A 26,137-nucleotide genomic window follows, 5' to 3' on the forward strand; every position below is an offset into this window, starting at 1 on the left:
GTGGGACTGGGACTGGGACTGGAACAAAATACATACCACCCTCTAAGACTGGCAATAAGAGATGAAGAAGATGGAGAAAAACTTGAGAGAAGAGAAAAGAGAGAAAGAGATTGAGAAAGAGATAGAATGAGACGAAGATGGAGATAGATGAAGCGAAAAAGACGGAGGGAGGAGTGAATAAAAGGATTAGGAAAAAGTAAAGAGGGGGGGGGGGGGGGGGAGGGCAGAGTCAGATGGAAATATCTTATTAAAATGTATGCAGATAGGCCAAATTTAGGGCAGGGAAACGTCTGCTGGGTCTTCTAGTAGACTATATATTTTACAACTATTTTCCTTACCTTTTGTTCGGTCAATCAGCCAAATCAATACAATAATATTTAATTTTTCATTCATTATAATTTATTTAACTGGCATTTCGCTTACATACATACATTACTTAATTGTTACTAATTTTAGTACCATTTATGTATACATAAGCATATATTTATTTATTTATATATATATATATTTATTCATAATATTTTCCTTTCTTTGTTTTTGTTTTTTTAATAATATTTCAAGTTCAAAACTTAGTTTAGGTGTAAGTAAAATCTCAGATTATTTACAGTGCTACGAGTACGGGTACGAGTACATCATTTTTAAATTCCATTTTGCAAATTTTCAATTTTAAAACACATTTCATTTTTATATATAATTTTTTTTATTTCTAAATATTTTATTTTTAAATTTTTTGTTTGTTTGAATTTCAAATCTTTAGTGCAGTCTTCGTTATAATTAACATGGATGTGTGTGTGTGTGTGTACGCTTTTGTATGTATGTATGTGCATGAACGTGCAATGTAATTGCATTTTATTTTTACATACACTCATACATACATATACATATATGGTTGTATACATATATAACGAAAAAAAGGCTCCAACTACACTTCTCATTCCCCTGCAAAAAATCGTGCAATATTGCGATTGATCCCTTTTGCCTACACTAGGGTATAATTGATCCCCTATAGTCCCTTTTGGGTGTATTTGACATCAGTCAGTTTGAAATTTATGCAGTAGAAAAAAAAAAAAACAATAAAAAACAAACAGCAACGAAATGAATAAAATAAAATGATGATTAAATGTGATTGAATAGCATTATTTAAGAAAAATGCGGAACGGAACCGAACCTAAAATACTAGGACCATATGTCCCATTATCGTAATATTTGTTTTTTTATTATTCTACAACACCAATACCAAAAAAAAGTAAGAATATTGTATTCGAGTTCAAAAAATTATAAAATCCTTAAGAAATTCCGTACGGGTAAAAAGAGGGCTTGTCCGACAGTACCCATAAGCGAACAAAAGAGGCCTGCGTGGCTCTGGCTGTAGAGGCACGAAGAGAATATATACGAATTTACCCGTATGGTTACGAAAGCTCCTGTCGGACACTTCACATAGGGGTACAAAGAGGAAGTGTCGAACAGTACAAAAAATAACCGTCCGACAGTACCCGTAGGGGTAAAAAGAGGGCGTGTCGAACAGTACCCAAAGGGTACAAAAAGGAAGTGGTGAACATTACAAAAAGGATCTGTACGACAGTACCCGTAGGGGTATAAAGAGGACCAGTCCGACACTACCCGTTCAGGCATAAACAGGTACAGTTGGTCTCTCCATGGGACATGCTCAAAGAAAAGGGACCACTTCAACCCATATAAAGAGATCGGAATTGGCTGTAGTCGCATCCTCCATTCATCCTACACTACTCGCATTTTTTGCAAGGTCTTTTTTCATGTTTTCATTTTCTCTTTAAATATTTTTTCAGATCGGTATATTTTAGGTTTGGGTTTTTTGTTCGGTTTGGTGCTGCTGTCTGTATTCACTCATTCGAAAAGCTCAATGTGATAAATCAAAAACACATTTGTGTGATTAGCGAAGTGAGGAAGATCGCAACGTTTGATTGTACATTACCATTGTAATATATATTTATATAGAAGAACATTTGTATGTAACTGTAAAACAGACCTACATACTGGCTAAATGAACTCGTATTAATATCTGGCATATATGTAGTTTGTACGGTTGGCATTCATATGGGACAGTGAAAAGTAGCATTGGTTATCCCTTAAGCCTTATAAATTACCACCACAAGTCAGACAGTAGAGCAAATAGTGACAAAACCGTTCAACAGAATGTTCTGGTCATTATAGTAACATACTTATGTGATGCACTCACTATTTAAACAAGCATATGTACAGTGTAGTGCAAAAAAATAGCAGAGCTACTTAACTGAAAACGTTAAACGATAAAAACGACAAACGATACAATCTGGTTTAAACACAAACATTTGTTCACGGTAGAGCTAAACTTTTATTTAATTGTTCGCCATATGTAAAGATTTGAAGACTGGTCCCAGGGTATATATTTCTTATGGGGTAAATTTTCTCAAGTGGTCACTCAACATTTTTTATGTCTCCAATTTCAATTTCCAATGAAACTTTGTAGAGTTGTTCTGCTATTGGCCTTTTTGCAAAAAACAAGACCTAATAATGACACGTGCCAATCAGATTGGGCGCGATTAAAAAAGGCGAAAGTTGCACATGATCGACGAACGAAGAAAGGCGTGGAGCAAAGCGCGGGGCTATAAAGTGTCGAAAATCATGTGCTGGTCTTACAACCTTAGACTAACAAAGTTACAACTATCATTAAAAAGAGAGCACTGTAGACAAGTGACGCCTTCTGGCGTCACATGATTTTAAATTAGTACTTGTATGTGATAGCTGATGTGGGAAGGGCGGGTTGGATGAGGAAACGATCGAGCACGTTTTGTGCTCGTGTGCTGCGCTTGCTAGGCTACGGCTTCAGCTATTGGGAGTGGGACATAGGACTTAAAAAGCTGCTAGTATTTGCCAAGAGCACAGAGCTATTTTATAATAAAGGTTCTGGTTTCTGAAAGGGTTTTTCAGTTCGTTAGTTTAAAAAGCTTCTGGTATGGACACATTCAGTCTATGTGAGGTCTTTATTGACCGGCGAGTTCAGCACAATCCAGCCTTGGAGATATAGATAGAAATGTGACATAGGTAGCTTTTAAACTTTTTTTTTTACTTATATGGATATTGAATATATACCTAAACTTCTCTCCAATTAGTATTGCAATAGAGGAAAAAATGTATTTCGACAGGCACACATATAACGGAGAAGTCGCTCTTAGTCGTCTTAACCAGATTCGAAAATATCGGATAAAATAGATCAAAAATCTGTTTTTAAGATATGAGAATCAAACAAAAGGCATAACTTGGTGTTGGACTGAGACTATTATTCGATATCGTAAGCAGCTTCGAAAATATTGTTCAAAATGTGGACCACGACAAAGACTGCAGTATAGGAAACTCATATTTAGAATCTGTGGCAATAATAAGGGTACCAAATAAAAGGAGATAACGACTTAACTTTCCATATCCCAATATATGTATTTTACTTCTCACTGGTACCCATAAGATTCAATCACAAATCTTATGGTAACCTTGAATTCTACACGAAAGTAATGGGTTTAATGATCTAAAAGCTACAACGTAGTTATGTCAAATCATTTCAGACATGCTTGTGCTAGTACCTTCATGGTGCTATTTTTCGCAACGTGCCGAAATATGTCCTGCAAAGGACCTTCAATATCCACAGAACTTCTCAAAACTTTATCGTTACAAGAAAATACTGACATACTGCAATCTGCACCGTTGCTCGAATTAGATGCCCTTAAGGGATGTATGCCATGTAGAGGCTGCAAAAACTTAGCTAACAAAGCTTTTGTTAAGCCTAGATGGGTTTTGTGGCATCAGGTTGGTTTAAAAACAGCTATGTGTGTAACTTGGGCTATCTGTAGTTTCGGTGACCATATAATCGCAATGATTAGCTTCGTCTATACTAACATGTTTTTGTTTACTTTTACACGATTATTCTTCATATAACTATCAAATCTTTAAGAGCTCCATCCCATGAAAATATACCCGCAATGCGCTACAGTACGTACACCGTCCTTCAAGCAAGATGCAACTAGCGGGTTCTCTATAATGCTATGTCATCATTTGATGGGTGCAGAAGAAATTAATACTCTTTCCAAAGCCACATTGAATGGGAAAGAAAATACCTCTCACGTCTTATGAAAATCAGGCGCTATAGTTTTGGATTTGAATATTTGATATATGGGAAAGTTAATTTCGAATCTAAGGTGCACAAGTCCTAAGAGATGCCGTGTAGCGAAAACGGAAGGCAGTCGCGCACAGCATCAATTTCGCACAACAGGTTTAATAACGACTAACGAACAGTTGGTAGCCACACTTTTGCTAACAGCGCTCAAGCCTGACTTATAAAAATTTTAACTAATTACTCAAAAGCAGCGACTACTTGAGAAGCACATAAGACTGAACTAATTAAAAACGCTTTAAAGAGGTCTGCAAAGGGTTCTGCTGTACTTTGGAACTTGTGCGATTCGCTACAAAGTACTTATCAGCAATGGATCAAATCCAGTATGAGGAAGCTAAGAAAAAGAAGCTGAAAGAATATGAAGAGAATTTGAGACACTAAAAGCTGTCCCAGTATTGAATATATTCGAATTCGAACGCCAATATGCGGAAGCAAACAGAAAACGGGAGTGGCAATTTCGTTAACTAAATACTTCTTTCATTTATTTCCGATATATTGAGAAAAAACTACAATGAATTCTATAACCGGAACTATGAAAACCAATTCCGAAAACGTTTTCTATTATAAGAGAACTTCGAACTTTTTATTTGGGATTCTCAGATTTTTTTGGGTTAGTGGGGCCCTGATGCGAATTATGTCCAACGTAACGACGCTGCATCAGTGTGGCACGGATCTAAGATTACTCACTAAAAAGATATATTAGAAGCCTTCCGATTTACTGATATACGTGTAGCAGGAGCATATCGGACGGTTTCCGACGATCCTGGCTTTAACTAGGAAAGTCCCAGTTGATCTACTGTTAAGGGAAATGGCCGGTCTGCAAGTCATTGGAATTGGGCGACGAATTGATGATGCCAAGAAAAGTGGGGAAAAACGGTGGGAGGAATAGAGAAATGGGCGCTGGACCTTCACGGTAGTTCGGATGTGGAGGAGTGGTATGAGCAGAAGCACGGCGAACTAAACTACCACTACCTGCACGTAGATATTGAGTGGCCACGGCGGCTTTAAGAACTATTTACACGAAGCAAAGGATGTCCACATTGTCTCACCAAATTGAAAAACGCAAGACACGTATTGTTTCATTGCGTTAGTTTTCTCAGCGAAAGACATTATGTGCACAGAGTTTTTGGAGAGGAGCCTTCATTAAGGAATTTAGTTCCTCCTATGTGTAGGCTAATAGGTCGCTGAAAGGGAGCACAGGGAAATGCGCATGCGAAAGCGATTTACTTCTCGTGACATAATGCTTAACGACGGTCTCACGGGGTATGGACACATGAAAAGGATCAGCCTGGTTTTATTGGGCCACTTGTGTGCAACGCGCTGCCCCAATGTCCAAGACAAAAAAGGTTCGTCCATCTCTGAAACTGTTGCGCTAGAACACCCTATATCGGCTGCCGTTTCGAAAGCTCTCTATATCCAAATTTGTTTGAAGAACGTCGTGTTTCGGAGTTTCGGAGTTTTCAAAAGCGCCATATTTTTATGTAATTTTTTTCAGCTATTAAAGGACGTTCTTGGTGCTGCAATTGATTAAAGGACTTTCCCCATTCAACTGGAGGTATATTCCCTCACATAGATTTATTTATAAAAATATTGAGGCATCCATGCGATTTCTTAATTCTCAAACAATTTTTATAAATTTTCTAAACTGCTATTATTTTCGACAATAGTGTACACATTCAAGCATTGTACGTTTGTGTGTATAAATGAATGTATATATCTATGGATATAAATATATTTGTGATCCCTAAGTCCGCAAAGTCTTCTGTTAGTCGCTTTTGAGCGGATATTAAGTGCTGCCTGATGATTGGTTAGTTGGTTGCTCGTATGCTCCCCTTTCATTTTCGTACGCTCTTACTGACGACCGACCGGTCTGCTGTTCATTGCATGCAAGTCAACAGCATCACATTGAAGAGGAGGCTCTCATATGATTTATAGAATCGAGACAAATCTTTGATAGCAAAGCCATCAATTGTATCACCTTGTCGCAATGTCGTCGTCGTCGCCGGCATCTAAGGGCATCGTATGCGCGCCAATGTAATACAGCATAAAACCAACAAAACAACAACAGCAATGACAGCACCAGCAGACAGACAGCAATAATAACAATATATAACACGATTAACAGCACACAAGCACCGGTGTATGCCATCGCAAAACCCATCTGCACTAATATTATTCTTTTTTTTATTTTTCCTTTGTAACATTCATCGCCACATCATTTAATGCACTTTCTACTCGATTGCACCCCACTGCACTGCACTCTGCGCTCTGTTCATTTGCTTTTGCTTGCAACTGCATTCCTTTACGCTTCAAATTCCATGCCATACCCTTTTACAATGTCCATCATACCAATACACCAGCAAGGGGCACCATCACATTAACAACACCGCTATGTTGCTGTTTCTGTTCTTGTTGTTGTTGTATTTGTTTTTCCTCTTGCGCTGACAAATGACTCTTCACCAATTAAGGTCAGCGTTTTAAGCAGATTAATGGAATCGCCTTTGTACTCGTCGTTGTATCTTTCGCTTTCGTTTTCGTTCTAGTTGCTGTATCCGTTGTTGTTGCTGCTGTTGTTGTTGTCGTGATTCCATTTAAATTTCTCAACGGTATTGGCTCACCTGTTATACTATGGCCAGCATCATTAATGCTCGACGTTGATGTTGAAAAGCCAGGTAATTTACGCCAGCCTTTACTATTCCAAAAACTACGCGCTTTCGATTCACTTGGCACCACTGGTCCTGGATCTTCCGCTGCGCGTATTTTGGCACAATTCAATATACGACGTCCGCATGAAGCGCGTGTTAGAAAACCCGAATTTAAATCATCATCCAAAATTGTTAGCTGGTGGTGGTGCTGTGATGGTTGTTTGGTGGAGGCAGAACGTTGAAAGGAGCGACAACTTTGTGTACCATATGATGGAAAATTACATGAGTTGGCAGCACTACAACCAGCACTGCTTGGACTGTGCGTTTGACGCGTACTCATTATGTGTGATAGCGCTGCGTTCGTTTTATGTATGCGCAGACTGCCAATGTAACTAGCACCACTACTACCACTAAAACCGCTATCCAAATCAGCAGCACAGAAAGCGGCATTAGTCGAAGACTGTACAGGTGAGAGTAATTCATCAGTGGGACCCACTGTACTGAGCAACTCGGATAGACTTGCATCACAGATATTATTGGCGGACGATGTTGAAGAGAGGCGTAAGCTGCTACTGCAGGCGGCACCACTACCAGCACCAGCACATGCACCACTGATAGCACCAATACTTGCATCAGCAATATTCATCTTACCCGAGGCAGTAGTAACGCTAACAGTAGGCTTTTCACAGCCCGTCGGACTATGACTGGGCGGACTCTCTGGCATTAACATGGCTTCAACGGACAAATTAAGTTCACCAAGTATTTTATTATGATGGCTATGTACACGTCGCAATTCCTCTTCAACTAGTGATTGATTTAGTGAACCAGCGGAATGTGATGTGCCCGATGGTCGCAGTTGTGGATGATGCAGATGATGTTGATGGGTTTTGTAATGATATTGTAATGCAGCTTCATTGGACGATATTTCCTCATAGAAATTTTCGCTATTTGTACCGCGCATCGAAGCGCCATTATCACATGCTATGTCCGGATCAAAACCGTAAAGTTGCTGTTGTTGTTTCTGCGCCTGTTGATAGGCCGCATGGCGCGCAGCTGGAGATGTTAACATTTTCTTTTTCATACCCATTGACAAGAGAGCGCGTATGGAATTGGGTGGTGGTGGTGTCGCTTCAGCTCCTACGATGCCTCCATCTCCGCCGCCACTGCCGCCTGTTGCACCCAAATGCAGCGTATTGTTGTGCGTACCGCTACCAGGCAACATTTCGGGTGTTGGTATATTTGAATGACGCATCGCGGCACCGGGCTCATAATACGCATACGAGTAATCATGTTGTGCATGTGGCGAATGTGTGCTGGAATGCGTGGAAGAATGTTGTTGTTGGTGTTGCTGATGTAACAGCTGTAGACTTGTGGTTTGTTGCACCGACGATGTGCCAGACCATTTTGTATCCAACGAGGACGACGCTGACGACGACGAATTAAAGTGCTCTTTGTTGTGGCGTCCGAGTGTTTTGCTGCTGTGACGCGTTGACACTTTTGTGTTTATAGGTTCCAGTTCGGTGCACACTTCAATGGCGTCTGGATCGGGATCGGGGTAACGTGGCAGTACATGCCTCCTACCATACGGGCTCATACCAATTGTATTACCACTTGTCGCCGATGATGTGGATGGCGAACTGGAGGCGGACGAATGATGGCGGTGATGGTGGTGGTGATGGTGATGATTATTTGTATGCACATTATTTGTTGTTGGTTGGTTCAAAGTGACATTTGCGGCGTTGTGTGTGGCTGGTGAAACAGCAGGTGGCGCCATTGGCTCCGCATGTGTTAGGACATGGTCGGTTAGTTGCTGCTGCTGTTGGTGGTGGTTGTGATGCAGTTGTTGCTGTTGGTGGTGTTGTTGTTGTCGGGAATAATTATGTGTTATGGGCAAGTGTAATTGTTGTAGTTGCTCTTCCAATTGTTGTTGCTCATACTCATGCAACAGCTGTTGATGGTGCTCTTGTAGTAGATGTTGTTGTTGCTCTTCATACATGTATTGCAAATGCTGATGTTGTTGTTGGAGCTGATGTGGGTGCTGTTGCTGTTGCTGATGATGATGAACCCCCACACTTCCGTTTGTGCCTTTGTTCGTCGTCGATGTTGTTGGTGTGCTTGTCGCTGCTGTAGACGCAGGCGGTGTTGTAGTTGTCATGGCTGATTTCACATTTGTCTCCGACGTTACAGTGGACATTGTTTTAGTGTTTGCTCTGGTCACAGCGGTGGTCGCGCCTCCGGCACTGGCGTTGGACGTTTTCGTTGGTGGTGGTGGATAATCTGGTGGCGGTGGAAAATGCAAACAATTGGCGATGCCAAATTTAGGTGTTGTCGGTGTAGATGGAGTGCGATTGTTTAACTCCACTGACTCCGCTGACTCTGACAGGCCCAATTGATAAGCAATTTCGCGCTGTTGTTGCTGTTGTTGTAATTGCTTTTGCAATTGATGCTGTTGTAGAGTTAATTGTTGTAGCGGTTGTATGAGTTGTTGTAGCTGTTGTTGTTGCTGCTGCTGCTGCTGTTGTTGTTGCTGTTGATGGAGTAATTGTGTGGCAACTTTTTGTAGTTGTTGTTCTTCTTGTAGAAGTCTTTGTTGATGCTGATGGTGTTGATGTTGTTGTAAGAGTTGCTGTTGTAACTGCTGTTGTTGCTGTTTGATTGTTTGCACAGTTTGACGATGCACTTGCGGTTGTTGTTGTGTATAAAAATTCTGATTCGGTGGTTGTTGTTGGCATTGCTGTTTCAATTGTTGCAAATCTCTTTGTGCTCGAATAGTACGTTTGCTGCCGCCCAAGCAATTCTCCATGGCACATGATTAAATGTGTGACAAAAATGTGACAAACAAAATTTCGCTATTGTTTTTGTTGTCGTTGTTGTTGTATGAAACTCTTCAAAAATATGGCAGTGCGTATGAACATTTAAGTGCTTGAGTTTTGAGGACGACTTTAAAACCTTTGCTTCTGTACATTTATTCATTCATTCAAGCTCTTTGAAGCATTAACGGCTGAAACGAGAAGAAGAAGAAAATGCAAAATTAATAATTGTAATAAAAATAATGACTTAGATTATGCGAATAAATTTGTTAAAAGCGCTAAAGGGTAAATGTACGCAAATATTTAGGCATATAAATTAATATACATGGATGTAGATTAGGGTGGTCCAACATGTATGCAGCGAAACAGTAAAAGACTTCGTTTATTTGAGAACCAGAATTAACATAAAGAACAAAATCAGCTACGAAATCCAGCGAATAGTCGCTCTGGCCTATAAATGCTACTTTGGACTAGGTAGGCAATTGCAATGTGGAGTCACCTCTCGTCAAACGAAAATCATGCTAAGTCGCTTACCATACCCGCCCTGCAATTTGGTGCAGAAGCATTGACCATGACAACATGAGATGAGGCGGCTCTGGGAGTGTTGCAGTGAAACCTTCTTCGAAATATTTATGGACCTCTACGCGTTGGCGATGGCGAGTATTGAAGAAAACTTAGTGCTTACATGTACAGGCTTGACGCAGACATCAACATAGTCCAGTAAATTAAGACGCATGTCATGGCTAGGCCATGTTATGCGAATGAAAGATGGCGCTCCGGCTTAGAAAGTATTTTTTTTTTTTCAGAATACGTCTATGGAAGCAGAGGAAGAGGGCGGCCTCCACTCAGATGTCAGGACCAGGTGGATTTAAATTCCCTTGGTGTAACCAACTGCCGCCAGTTAGCAGAGCGAAGAAGCAACTAGTGTGCATTGGTGGACGTCCATAACCGTTTAAATGGTTAAGCGTCAATTAAGTAAGTAAGTAAATAATAAAACAATAACTTTTCGGTATCGGTTGTTACAAGTAAGAAGTCGACGAACCTCTTATCAAACGACCCAAAGCTACTTGTTTTTAGTAAAACTACCGCTGTTTTGGATTAACTTCAATACCTTGGCGAGCTATAGTTAACTCTAAGGCATTAGACATACGCCTGTAAGTTTACACATCGAACTTCAGGAGTACATGGTACTCACCACTTTTTTTAAATAGATCGGTCTAATGTATACCAAAATATATATCTATGTATCTGCAATAAATATGCGCAAAATAATATTTAAATTTTATAGCCTAATCACAATTAGAATTTATTGTTTCCTGTCAATCAAGGCAACTTTGCTGGCTCTCAATCGCAAACTTTGTCGAATTCAAGACATAGCTGATTAAATATGCTGCAAACTTAGCCTGATTTTGATTGTGGTAGATTGAGCAATTTTTGCCAAAGGGAGTTATTTAATAATTGTTTGTGTTAACTATTTATTGCATAATTCATATTTTCATAGCTGAGTAAACAAATCTAATAGAGCGAGAATGTAGCAAATTTATGAATTTCAACTAGAAACAGAAAATATAAGATGCAGAGATGTACATAGCAGCAATAAAGAGCGCAAATCACGCAAACACATACACACATACAAATAGAAGGCAGCATTCAATATGAGATACAACACGAACAATAAACAAGCAACTTTTGAGAAGGCTGTGCGCGAAAAGTTGAGTCCCTGCTAGAAATAGGCGAACGAGGCAATTGAGAATGTAAAAGCAGCGCAAGCTAGGGAATATCATTAAGTTTAAATTAAAATGTAAGTGAACATGAGTAGTTTAATCGTGAAGTACTACTACCATAGTAGTGAAATAAATAAAGAACAGTTTGCTATTTTGATTATTTGAGTTATTTATTCGACAGATCAGCGATTCGAGCGATAAAAGAAGGTGCAGAATTTCTTAAAATTCACTACAATATATTTATGAATTAAGAAAACTTGTCAATGCCTTGAAGCAGTGGAACTTTGGCTGCACCTCAACCCAGAACATGCGGTATAGAGAGCGTACACGCTACAAATACATATAAATAAATGAATGAATGCTTCGCTCAATTTCATTTAAGAAAATAACTCAAATACCTGACACGCCCTGTAATTAGCTAATTTCCATTTCGTAAAGAGGATAACTTTAAGTACATATCATGAAGTATTGATGTTTTATGATTTGTTGCAATTGCTGTTTACTAACTGTAATGGTTGGGTGTTGCTAATGACCAAAGGAAAAACACAACTTTTTATATGACTTTGTTGTTTTATGAGTGAAGGAGAGATTTAATTTCACTCCTCTTTTAACGAAATGTTTTTCTAGTCAATGCTGTGTATATTTTTAGTACGACGCCTACTCGTCTTCATTACTTAATTAAGTGTTTTTTTTCTCACCCTTATAACTAAATAATGTTTAGGCTGCATTTGTATTGATTTGCCTAATGTGTTGCATATATACATATGTAAAAGAATGTGAGCAGGATTGAAAAAAAGAAGAAGAAGTAAATGTTATAAAATGAACAACCCTTATTTCCCCAACCAACATATTTGTGTACAATTCAATTTAATTTCAGGGATTTCAGTGATACCCTTTTTATTATATTTCTAAATGGATATGAAGCGGGTGCGTATCTATGCGGTCCTCAATAAAATTATATTAACTTTTTTCTTCATTATGAGTGGCATTTCACTTTAACGTCCAACACTCTAAGATTAGTAGTGATGAACATTTTATATAAGACGAATTTCGGGTCGAAATATATGTATGTACAGCAGCGAACAGAAAAATAGCAGTTGCAATTTTTAATCAAATTTCGTTAATTAAATAGCTTTTTTTTATTCTCGGTATTTTATGAAAATTCCAAACTTAAAACCCGTTTTCAAAAAAATTCTGAAATTCAAAACAATGTTACGAAAATTCGAACATTTTCTTTGGAGTTCTAGAATTTTTTTCAGTATAGAGTTTTGTTACCCAATAAATTTTAGTCTAACAAAGCACAAGTTATAGATCTTTCAAAATTTGAATTCATTTTTGATAATTTTTTTTTGACAGATTTATATTTTTTTCATAAAAGGAAGAATGCTATGCGTTCTTTGTATTGATAAAAATATAACACAAACCTGCGAAAAAAAAATTTTTGTAAAATTTTCCAAGCATTAGAAAATTCAAGGTTCGATTCGAGCTCAAGCCCAGAACAATATTTTTTAATGATAATTATTATTTTTTTTTTTAATTTTTCTATAATAGAAAATTTTTATCTTGTTTTTGGAATAGAATAACAAAAACCATTGTTTTTTGAAAATATTTTTGAGTTTGGCCTGCATATTTTCAGTTACAAAATTTATAGATTTTATACCTTGCAGACGTTGTCCTTCGCTTACTTTGGTTTATTTGCGTGAGTTTTGGGAGGATGTAATTTTTATTCCCCCTCAACCATTTCGCCCCTCTCCGTCATTCTCCACTCCCCTTCCTCTTTCTTTTCTTCAAACCTCCCGCTCCCTTTCTCTCCCTCTCCGCCTTTTTTCACTCTTCATAATTTTCTCTCTCTAGGTCCCTCTCCTGATCCCTTCCCTATATTTTTAACTCTGTATAGCCATACCTCTTTCCTTGCCTCTCTCTCTTTCACCCTTCCACGTTTCTCTTTATCTCCTTTCGCCTATCCAAATTTCTAGCAATCCGCTTCGTAAAAGAAAGCATGCAAAACTTTAATGTAAGCGAATTGCAAACAATTGCAATATCTAAACAAGAAACTATCAATTTACGCAGTCACATCATAAATATAATTCTTTAAAATTGATCGGATCCACTTCCTGACAGACTTAACAGAAGCACTCTCTGAGTGTCTATGCAGCTATCTTAGAAATGTTGACATAATCGGCGGAGTGTAGTGTGAGCACATATACTTAGTCTTGTTTTTACAAAAAAGCATAAATAATTCTCATAAAATATCTCGAAACATTCAACCTCCTTAAATGCAGAAACCTACATATATCTTCTGTTCTTTATCTATACTATTATAAATCTTAAGTCTTAAATTTAGGAAAGAAGTAATCTCCGACACTACTTTAAAAATTAGGCAGCAATTTTCTCAAAAAAATTCTAGCATTTAACTCTACAAAGATACTTAGTTACCTAAAATAAAAAGTAGCACATCCATTTTCAAGGAACACTACCGGTGACCCCCTTTGACTCCTGTCCTTTTGAAACATGCATAGATATTGTAAAAGCGATTTTTTAATTTACTAAGCATACATAAACAATTTAAGTTGTCCAAATGTGTTCGCACCATTTTGACAGTGTTTCCCTAAATTATTGCAATTCTGGAAAGTCCAGTGGAATATTAGTTTAGGTACCTAAAACTTCCCCTAACATTTTCCCCGCCCTAATCCTACCCCAGCCCAATATTTTTAAAAACTTTTTACACTACGCATAGCATTACTACCAACTAACGCAGATTCAGTGTCAGAGCGACAAGAAATGTAATTGTGTGAGTCGTAAATCAACTTCCCTTCGTTTATTCGACTAACAAATTAGCTTCTCAAGTAGGTATAGGCTAAATAACAAAATAAAAAAGAAGAGCTGAGTCTGGGCTATCATATATGTATTTATGGTGAACACTTTTAAGCGTAAACCATTGCGAAATAAATGAAGTGAACTCAGCGTCCAGGTGAAATGAATTCGGTTGCAGATGCCGTTCGAAGTGGGCGTGAAACACGTAGGTATCGTGGCACCTACATATTTGTAGGAAAAATAAAAGGAGCAGGACGCAAATTGGAAGAGAAGTTCGGCCTAAAATCTCTTCGGGGTTATTGTGACTTGCATTTTTATTTTTATTAATTCGCTTGCTGACCTTTTCCACAATTTCATCTTACTCCACAATGTAGTGTGCTAAAATGCTCTCGCCGAACGCGTGATGAACGTTTGTTTCATAACAAACAAACAACCAAACTGCTTTTTTTTTTTAGAATACAAAACACCGCTTTCTGTGCGAAGTTTTTACATTAAATACGTATCTACCGACTTTATTTTATAAAATCTAAGAATTTGTTAAAGTATAAATATTAACCAAGAAATGGAAACTACACCCCCGCACGTAAAGTCAAGTACTAAAAATACTTAAAGCGAGTTAAATATCGCATTAGTGCGCGACTATTCTACCCACAAATAATGCTGTATTTGTAATTAATAAAGTTTTCCACGAAAACAGTTAGCTGTTAAGACAAGAACAAACAGAAGACATAAAACAGAACAAAAAGAAGTAAAGTGGTTGAGGGCTGGGTGATATCAAATATTATATACCCAGTTTTGTCTAATAAGTATAATATTTCTGATAATTTTTTTCCATTGTGTAGAATAGAGTGCCATACAACAAAAATGCGAATAAAAATTACAACAACTGCATTTTCGGAGGCTCAAAAAAGTAAAAATTTTCCAAAGAAAAGAATTTGAATTTCATTACGTGTTGTGATAACCTTCCATATTATTCTACCGAAATCAATTCAGAATGTTGTTAGGAGCCAAAGTGAAGTTCTTGTGAGCCATACGGGACCGTTAATATCTGTGGAGCTTTAATCTATTAATAAAATGTCTCAAAGTAAGCATTTTCGAAGACATTTGGAAGAAGAAGAAAAATAAAAAATGGAGTGCCTTTTGAAGGGGTAGGCCGTTTTCGAAACGACAGCAGAGATAGGGTGAAATTCCACTCAGCAGTCGATATGATTTCGCCGTTGAAGAAAAAACAAATATGAGACATCGTTGTAGAAGCGAATAGAAACAACAATAGTAGAGTAGCTCTACTGCAAGAAAGTTGCCCAGGGAATTTATTCGGGAACTAAACCCACTTCTCAACAAACAAGAAGATTGTTGCTTAGCTCACTGGCGTGAGGGTAGCAAATAACTAGCGTTCTCCCAGGTATGGAAAGTGAAAGGCTCCTCAAAGGCGGAACAGAGTCCTAGACTCGGTGAGTCTCGTGACAAGGCTTAAAATGGCCGGTCAGTGCATAAATCATTGGGTGCAAGTGGGTATAAAAAAAAAACAATTTGTGTTCCAACACAAATTCTATGAACTCCAAACACTTGCAGGCAATTTAATTTTTATGATATTCTAGTGTTTTTTTGTACGATAATATGTATGTATCTGGGACGTGAGTATCCGAGTGTCGCCCAAAGACGTCTGCGCTAGTTGACTTTCAATAAAAAAACGCTGCTAATTGCACTTGTGAATTCACAATGATACGCTGCCACGCACTAAGTACATAATGAACATATAAAAGTATACAAACATACATACATTCATAAGCACATGCAGGGATACAATTGTTTGCACACTACGAGTTGGATGGATGGTTGGATGGATTGTGGGATTGGGCAGACGTGCGCGCACGCTTTCAATTACAGCCTCCTGCGAATGTAATGAATGAAAACAATTTGTCGTCACCGCTAGCGCGCTTTGGGTATGCGACATTAGCAAATGCGACTATTATTTATAGTCTGCGTTGAAACTATTACAACAACCTCGTGCGAAGTCTAGTTCTTCTGGCTTGAGTGCCAAACTAGAAATAGCGTAAAGCGGAAGTTTTTTGTCGAAAGGTAATGTACCATGGGACTCTTCTTCCTTACTGTTTGAAGGAACTGATAACGATGGAAGATGTATATGGTCAATGGCTGAAGTAGCACTTAGTCAGTCCAGGGTGTAGTAAAACAGGGCAGGAGTACAGCAGTTTTCCACACCAAGAGAGTGGTGAGTACGAGGGTGAGGTGGAGTGGCTTATTACTATGCTATAGAAGGATAATACTCCCCTCCATCTAGCTAAGGGAAACGAAGGCGTACTTCTCCGACTTATATAAGAGTACTGAAAAACCTAATTTTTATGTTCCGATTATCGCGAAACGGTAGGGAACTACAAAGCTCATTTGGCACTGCAGTGATATGCTAAGTATTCTCTGCTTTAAGTCAGCTGTTGTTCGTTGCCTACAGCTAAGTTGGCTACTATTTGCTGCTGTTTCGTTGTGTGACTTAAGGCGCAGTTGAAAATACTATTGTAAGGCTGCGTTGCAACACCAATGATCATTTGTGAAGCAGAAGAGCAATGTGAGATGAGCTAAATGTTTTTTGAGGTTAAGAGAAATCGGCGTTACTACAATCGGGCTAGTAGTAAAAGGCACTAGCGCCGGAGCCCAAATAGCTTATGAAAAGCCGTCGCCTGAACGTACTAGCCAGTCTGAGCTGTTTATAAAATCGTGAAAACTTGGAAGACCTAGTTTTTATAATCCACCTAGATTTTTCGGAAAGGGGCTTCCGAAAAATATACCACGAAAGCTAGAAGCTTTTATACAGAAAGTGCTCAATAGTCCCTATAGTAGTTACGTACTTACAACTACTGCAGGGGTCACTATGCGGAATATCCGTCTTTTTCTATCATTCGGTATGACTACCTCGACGCTCGTTATTCCTTCATTCCCTTCCGCTGAGCCAATACGCCATCTCATTTCCTTTGATTCCTCTATCACACGAAACCAAGTTCACGTATAGTTATAGAGCATCCGTTTAAGCAGCTAAAAGTTGCTTGCAGCCTGCGCCTTCTTTTCTGATTGGCTATGATAAAAGATAGATACATTCATAGTTCATGTTCAGGACGTCGAGTGATTTACAGGCATGACAAATTGCGAGGACTTTCCCCTGAAACACATTACAGCGTGCCTGCAGATAACAGTCTCTACACCTAAGTCCATTTTAGAGCCCTCGGTGTACACTCCTTATTAGCTAATGATACTACTTTTCATTTTTAGGATGATTTGGCGTAACAGACTTCAACACAAGACAACACCTACATAGAGCCTTTAGAGCGGCTACCTATACCAAACAATGAGGACTACGCAAGCAGCGTCACTAGATTAACAAATTCCAACTAGTCGTAGAGGTTCTTATAGATACCAACTTATTTATTTAATAACTAGCGTATCTAGCAAACTTTGTCCTACCTAAGAATTGGAGTGCATATACTTAAAAAGTGGTTTGCCTTTCCAGCTATCAATATGTATTTCATCCTCATCTACTCCTTTTTATATTTCTCCTTATTTCCTTCATCTCCATAAGCATCTTATTCTTCTTCTCCCTTGAACTTTGACTTCCACTACCAATTTAACTCTAACTAATATTCCCATTACTACTGCCATTACCACTTCCAATCGAAATCCCATTCCAACTTCAAATCCTACTTTCACTTTCACTCCCACTCCTTCTCTTACTTCGAATCCCATTTCCATTCCACCTACCTCACCCACCTCAGTTTCCTTATAAATTAAATCTCTATACCGAATATTGCATATCTTCTTCAAACAATTGCGATATTTAGCGAGTTAAAATTTCTCCTAACAGAGGCTCGGTACCAACCACCTTTCTGAGCTTCTATGCAGATTTATATACCGAATACTTGACATAAAATATCAATAGCTTGAGTCAAATAGACTGGCATTTCTGGTAAAATAAAATTTAAATTTCCTGGGGATGTGACCATGTCTATTTTTCGAAGCATCTTTATAGCCAGAAAACCTACCGTGATATTTTCGTCAAGACCCTTTAAGATCTTGGGCGTCCAGCGGACACAAACACACATCAATTTTTATATATTAAGCTAGAATCGGATATGTCGCAGAAGCCCTCACTGAAATTGTTTAAGGCCTAGATTGAAACTAAAAAATAAATAAATACAAGGCACGACATATATACCGCTAAATAGATTGAGGTCGAGCTTCTTTTCCAATTTGCGTTGTGCTCCTTTTGAATATATGCCGACTTTGAGCGGCATCTACAAGGCAGATGCATTTTCACTGAGAAGCTTTTCATGCCAGAAATACACTAGGAGTGTTTTCCAAATTACTGCCGAGGTCCGATCCCGCTTAAAAAATCTTTTTTTCTAATTGAAGAAACTTGTTGCTAAATTTTTGATGCTGCTTTGCGCGGAACTTGAAACCAGAAGCAACACACCACGGCGGCCAAACCGAAGCCTTAAAACTAGCTGCTGCGAAAAAGAGTTGAATACTATCTTAAAGAGAAGTTATCCTGCACTAGTCCAATGAAAGTTTTATCTCTTAAAATCTTGCCTAACTAAATCCACCCCCCTCATTGCGGTAAATGAAGGACTCAAACATGGACATATATATTCTTTTGTGTGACAATAGTACCAGCGTCAATGCCTAGCACCCTCAGTGGCATTGGTGAACGAAATCGTCTGTTTTTCTGTTCTACTGCGGCCAATAAATGGGTGGGAAATTAGGAGCGTGACGGCACGCATACTACGCATAACTACTTAAACTTTATGTATGTATGGGAGTGTACATATTTATACAGAAAAAAGCGCTTGTACGATTTATTTGTTGCCTGCCTGCCCGCTCCGTAAACAAACAAAGACACAAGTCGTAGACATTCATTCATTTTAGGTTCCATATGAATTGCAGTCAAGATTAATTGCTGCTAATTAAGAGCCTTTGGATTTTACAATACTACAACACCATCGCCACTCCACGTCTTTACAAATGTGGTTCATGGTTTTCTTCTTGGTCTAATCCCTTCGTGCCATAAAATTCGGCGTTACGCTAACCAAGTCGCGTACTGTACAACATTCGTATCTGCAGAGTGCGTGCATTAAGTGGTGCCTTAAAGTAATAACAGTACGCGCTAAAAATAGTGAAGTACACAATAATTGCATCCTTTTCATAAAAGTTGACGAGGCAATCTTTAGTTCGAGTGTTTGTAGCTAAGATATGCAAGCAACAACAATACAAAAGATGATTGTCAGGTCCTTGAGCTTATATTCCATCCCATGATCATAATTTTATAACTCTTTGACAGCAAATCGTTAACTTCTCGATAAATATTTTCACGCAACTTTTCGATAATAAAATAATAACTCGTCAAAAAGATTTCGACAACTCATCGATAACCTTTGTTATCGAAAGAAAATTTATAACACTTCGATAACTCGTCTTCACCACGTCGATATCAAACGGAAAAGTCGGCAATAAAGAATTGATAACACCCCACGTCCGGTTTCGGTAACGGCTTCAGTTTTGAATTTAGTTTTGACTTTTATTCTTTCCTTTCCACCCACTTCTTTTGATTTTTCGTTTCCCTTCTTTTCTGTTACCGTCTTTTTTTCTTTCTTTTTTCTTTCTTTTCTCTCCTTTCCTTTCCTTTTATATCATTCCTTTCTTTCTATTTACTTTCTTTCCCTTTCCTATCCTTTCTTTTTCTTTTCCTTTATTTTTCTTCCACGAACGAGCCTTGCGTTGCCGGAATTGTTGCTATTCTTCTGTTTCGTCCTCGTTACATTTACCTCTTTTTCTTTGACCTTTCACTTTCTCTTTGATATTGATATCAGCGCTTAATTGATCTGTTTTCGTAAATTTCCATTAACTTATTGGCTGTCTGATTTCACTCATATCAACTCTAGAGGATATGAGAAAGACAAATCCATGGAATGGTTTAAGCATTATTACAACTACAACCATCTGAAGGCGTAAGCTCAACAGAGAAGTGCGCTATATTCCATCTTGGAATAATTTTTCCCTACCTTCCAGTCATACCAGTGGTGCACTCAAGAGCTTCGTGGAGCTACGTAAAACTAGTCGGCATTCAGCAACATGTCGTCTGGGCCCAGCGATAGAAATTCAATAAAGCAAGCAGTCAATCAGTTTAGTAGCCGAGGCTCTGGCGACCCCAAATTCCTTATGGAACTAGGAGGTGGGAGGCGGGATGGCCTAGAAGGTTCAATGTGGTCATATAAAATCGTTCCCGAGATGGTCGAGCTTGTACCTTAATCGTGCTTGTTACCAGAGCGTACAGTATATAAATCTGGCAGGGGACCATCAACATCGATAATACTACCCAAAACCTTTATCGCTACAACACCAACAACAACATATTTAGTATCTAGAATTGACAAAGCGCACGTTTGTTACTACCCTCGCACAAATAAATCAAATATTTTGACTTTGCTATTCACTACTTCGTTAACATCAGATAAACATTAACCCAATTTGAACGTAATTTCAATTTTTTCACAATTCATACTCATTCATAATCCTCACAATTGGTCTCCATGTATATTTTATGGGTCAATGCACGTACGGACGATATGTCGTTTTCTCGATTATGTGCGACACCAATTTTCACCTCATTTGTATGCCAAATGGCAAGCGACCCTAATTTGCTACCGAATTGATATTTACTGCCCATATTGGCAATATATTTGCAATTTCGTTCAAAAAGTGTCCCTTTTCCCAGTTGGGAATTGTGTGCGAAAAATTTTCTTTGACACTGTACTCATTCGATTATGTGTGTCCCTGCAGCTCATATGTAGATATACATATATATATGTAAGTAGTATTAGCGTCTTGCAACCTAAAATAACTTGGCATGGTATTTGGTTATGCTAGAAATGTCATGAAGGCGAAACATGACATGTGTATGCCAAACACTTACATGACTTAGCGAAGACAGTGACACACACACGCACTTACACATCTACAACGCGTAGATTTATACACTAACAAGCTAAGACAAATAAATTGGTCAACACAAATGGCAATTCGCGCACCAGCATACCTTCAAAGGTACGCATTTGTGTGTTTGTTGTAATTCCTTTATATAAATTTGTTGTAGTTGTTGGATTGCAATGCGCGCTCGTTGCTTTAGTTGATTGCTGTGTCACAAAGCATGCGAATGATTCGCAATTTTTTTGAGTATTTGTTTGTTATTTATTTTTACAACGTCTCTATGGCAGACAACAGAAAAAGCGCGAATTGCTGCAATATATTCTTGTTGTTGCAAAAGAAATAGTGAGTTGTAGACTAAACAAAAGCAACGCAAAAAAGAAAAAAACAAGTGAAGTGCCAACTATTCGCGGCAGCATTAAATTGCTGGAGCAGCTCAAATCTGAGCGGACGCATTGACCGAGACGCGAAAAAAAGTGTTCCACCTCGTTAACGATTTTGCGTTGAAATATGAGAGGAATACAGATTAACAAAAAAGTGCATACCCTCATGAAGGTGTATTATATATACTAGAGTACCAAGTACTTGTCTAGAAAACTGATGTTTTTAAGTCATATAGCGCTCGTAAAGAGGCTAAGGCTAAAGTTCAACCCCAACAGAGGTAATTTTATCAGAAACAAATAATATGCGGCTTTTTGAGAAGAGCTTCGTCGGCTTCTTATCGATAACAACCGATACCGACCAGACATTGCTTTATAATAGGCTTAATATCGCCAACGACGAGACATCGATATCTAATTACTGATTTCCTGAGGGTTCGCTATCGCCGAATTCCATCTCTGTCATAGATATCGAAGAGCTATCGGTATCTGATTCATAACAAGCCGATGGCTGATGAATTGGTGACACTCCTATAAGAAATCGATAACTTTGAGATATCAAATCAATAATTGCTTTATAAGAAACCGATACATTTTCGATAAGAAATCTATATCTTACCGATAATAAATCGATAAATTTTTGATAATACGCGCGATAATAAATGTGTGATACTCCGATGCCAAATCCATAAATTTCGATAGCAGAGCGATAAAGTTTAGTGACATTTTAAATAATCGACGAGTCATCGATTTCTAATAACTGATTTCTTGAAAGTTCGCCGTCATCGATTTCATATCGAAGAGCTATCGGTATATGTTTCATAACAAGCCGATGACTGGTGAATTGGTGACACTCTTATAAGAAATCGATAGCTTTAAGATATCGAATCAATAATTGCTTTAAAAGAAACAGATAAGTTTTCGATAACAAAAATATATCTTATCGATAACAAATCGATTAATTTTTGATAACACGCGAGATAATAAATGTGTAAAGCTCCGATTTCTAATTAATAAATTTCGATAGCAGAGCGATAAATTACATTTTAAATAAATAATAAATAAATTTTGGATAACACATCTAGAACTGTTTGATAACAAATCGTTAACTTTTTGAAAACGTATTAAAAACTAGTTGATAATAATTCGATACCTTTTTGATAAAAATCGATAGCTTTTCAATAACACACTGATAACCAACCGATAACAAATCGATAACACTCCGTTAACAAACAGCTAACTTTTCGATAATATATAGATACCTTTTGATTAATAATTGATAACTTTCGGATAGCATATCATTATCCTTTTCCTAACGAATCAGTAATTCCAAGATAAATCCCAACCTTTTTCATAACTTTTCAAAACAAAATCGAAAGCTGTTCGGTATAAATCGGTAGCAAGCGGATAAAAAGCTGAAAGCACTCCGGTAACAAATCGATAACTTTTCGATAGCATATCGTTAACACTTGGATAAATAATAGGGCAACTTTTCAATACTAAATTGATTACTCTTCCATAACTAACCCATAACTTGTTGGTAAAAGCTCGATAACTCATCGATAACCTTTATTATTGGCAGAAAGTTTATAAAACCTAAACAACAAATCGATAACTTGCCTATACATCGTCTATAATACACCGATAACTTGAGATAAAAAATGGATAACTTGCCAATATCATGTCGATAACGCACCGTTAATCTTTCGATAAGAAATTGATGATAGGTCGCTAGCAAAAGTGTTTACGCATTAAGATCTAAATGAAATACTGCACGATAAAAAAGTTAAAGAAATGTAGAGATTTGGCTACTGGGTATAAAAGTAAAAACCCTTAAGGCCCAAACACAATCGACTTTTGCGTCGTTTTGGCGTTAACGCTGCTTCAACAGCTGACTTTGAACATAGATCTCCGTGCACTGTGAATTCATAAAAATGGCGAATGTTCGTAAAAAACGATCACAATAGGTAACAGCCTCGGTCACCTGTTCAATTGCTGTTCGTTTACTTAAACCATTTGCTAAATAGTGTTTTTCAAACATTTTTGTAAACGATTGGTACATCGCATTTTTTACATATTTCAAAATCTTTGCAAATCTGGCTGGTCATATATCTATTAACAAGATTTTAGAAATTAATACTTATAGGTAGTATGATTTTTTGTATACACATTTAAGAGAAAAGTTGATTTGAAACACAAATGGGCAATTCATGGCACTTAATTTAATAAGAGCGAGCAAAAAACAAACCTTTCTTCCATTCTCTGGCTACTCGCGAGAGCCATTCTCCCGCGCCAGCTATTTTTTGACAGGTAGAAAAAGCAATGGTGGAGTAGAAAAATTTTTTACTTGTATGAATTCAACAATGTCTCCATGTCTATGTTCTCTGCCCACAAACAACGCAGCGGAAACACCAAAGTAACGCAAAAGGAATTCAAAAACTTACGTTTTGCTGGCGTTGTCATTTAGTTTCCTTGCAATCTTTTTATATGCTTTTTTATCATTCTTTAATTATTTGGTATCAAATTACAAAAATATTTTCTTTAATAAATTAAGAAATTTGTTTATTTACTTTTTTTAATGACAAAAAAAAAAATTTGAGTTTTCCTTTTTCATTCATTGTGGCAGGAAAATGTTCAACGTGCGTTCTTTCATAGTGACGTCAGCGCCAAAACGACGCAAAAGTCGAATGTGTTATGGCCTTTATAGTGTTAAATTTAGAATCATCATAGAACAAACGGATAAACAAACTGACTCGGTGTACTGATTCTTATTTTCGTATGTGTACACATTAGAGGTTTACTCCGATCACTTTATCGGCGGCGGCGGCGTAGGCTCTATTATATACCGCCGGAGGCGGTGTGAGCGGCGCGCCGGCGTACGCCGGTGTTCTTACTTTAAAAACCTTGATTTTTCTATTTAAAAAAAATCTATTTAGGAAAGGTTTTGTCATTTCGGAAAGATTCGGGGTTTTGGCCTCAAAATCTCGCAGATCGTTTAAAAATTTTCAGGAGTAGCTGCTTGCGGAGGGATTGTTCCTCGTTCACTTACTCCAGAGAGGCTACGAACCTCACCCCGCTCTTTGGAATTTGTAACGCTGCGTCTGCTGAAAAGAAATAGAGATACACAAAATGGTTACACTTTTGTCTGTATATCTCTCGCAAAGCGTAGTTCCACCTGGGGTTAAATCCTAATAATCGTCGCGAACACAATTTCTTTAAACTATTTTTGGCTCCTTGGCGGTCACGCACAAAGGCGACTTACGGTTGCTATTAATGGTCTATTAATACTCATGACACGGCCGCCTCCAGTTCTTTCGGCTGCATCTACATAATTAAAATTTTACAAGGACCCTGGATAAAATTTTAAAAATGTAGACCAAAGTTTGCAGACGTTTGTGTTCACAACATTGATTTCAATAGTCTTCGTTAAATCAAAACGATATTTTAAAATGAAAGTCAACCGATTTTAAGTTGAAAGATGTTAACTGCTGTTTTCCGGCCTTATGATATAAGAGCTTATTACGGATGACCGCGTAGCTTCAATTCTCAGACTAGTTCGACTGTCCACTCCCTTAGAGTAGTAGCAACCACGGTCATTAGTTCGACTGTCTTGGGAAAGCTTTTGCTTCACCACTTTGCATGATCTTGCGAAGGACGAAGCCTTACGTGGTAAATATATGTGCATACATATTCATATTTGGTTGATAGGCTATAATCAATGTGATTCACTCCAAGGGACTAATTTTGGATAGGGCTGCCAACTTTGGGAAATGTTAAACCGGGAGATTTTGGTGTTGAATGATGAAGTGTGAAGATCAAAATTTACATTTCAGAAGCTATTGTATAGTTTCGCAAATAAACAATAGATGCTTGAATGTAAGCCCAAGTGACTTTTCAAACCCTTCTCATACGAGGATATATGTTCCTCAACTGAAGTATGGGGTAAGAATCATTTCGAAGGAGTGTTCATGCCCCTAGAACCTACTAAAGGATTTTGCATCTCTGATTTTGCTTAATATTTCAGCAAATCGAAATATAAAATTTTGAAACATCGGCACCTTTTTTGGCTAATTTGCTTTTTTAACAACTTGAGGACAATTTGAAAACATGTTAACCTTGGGTAATTTTATTTGAATTCATTGTTCATTATTAATTTTTTGAAAGAAAAATATGCAAAGTGAGCATATAAATTTATTATATAACTTTTCTGTTAGTGTTTTGTTTTAATAACTTGGTGAATTAGGTGATGTAAAGCCCGTCTTAAGCTGACATCGATAGCGCCTGTTTTTTTTTTTTTCAATAACTTTTGAACAGTTAGAAAGAGTTAAATTTCGCAATTAGTTTCTTATAACTGGCGTGATGCGCATCCGTTGATACCACTTTCGACCATATCCGACCAATTTTCGAAATGAACAATAAATGGTCTAAACAGTCTTAAGTAGGAAATATAGTACCGCGCCGATATTTTTGACATTTGGTGGCGGCGTGCGAAAAACGACAATAATCGGCGGCGGTGGCGGCGTATATCTCTAGTGCACATATGTGTCTGCGATTGTGTGTGTTGCTAGGCAAATTGCTGCTGGCTGCCAACATGTCACTA

General features: G+C 37.9%; 2 protein-coding genes across 8 annotated transcripts in view; one reads left to right on the forward strand and one right to left on the reverse strand.

Moving 5' to 3' along the window:
* Positions 1-2,053: 2,053 nt before the first annotated feature.
* The window catches only part of LOC137251358 (uncharacterized), a 457,851-nt gene continuing 433,767 nt past the window's right edge, over positions 2,054-26,137 (reverse strand). For all 7 annotated transcript variants that reach the window (XM_067785794.1, XM_067785793.1, XM_067785792.1 and 4 more), the window contains one exon: positions 2,054-9,826. In XM_067785794.1, the coding sequence (XP_067641895.1) occupies positions 6,650-9,628 (2,979 nt within the window). In that variant the 5' untranslated portion in view covers positions 9,629-9,826 and the 3' untranslated portion in view covers positions 2,054-6,649. The remainder of the gene's footprint in view (positions 9,827-26,137) is intronic.
* The window catches only part of ppk23 (pickpocket 23), a 589,427-nt gene continuing 584,676 nt past the window's right edge, over positions 21,387-26,137 (forward strand). Inside the window, exon 1 of the mRNA XM_067785804.1 lies at positions 21,387-21,502. The gene's annotated coding sequence lies outside the window, so the exon portion shown is untranslated. The remainder of the gene's footprint in view (positions 21,503-26,137) is intronic.

Source organism: Eurosta solidaginis, chromosome 4, assembly GCF_040869045.1.
Source record: "Eurosta solidaginis isolate ZX-2024a chromosome 4, ASM4086904v1, whole genome shotgun sequence".
Lineage (NCBI taxonomy): Eukaryota > Metazoa > Arthropoda > Insecta > Diptera > Tephritidae > Eurosta > Eurosta solidaginis.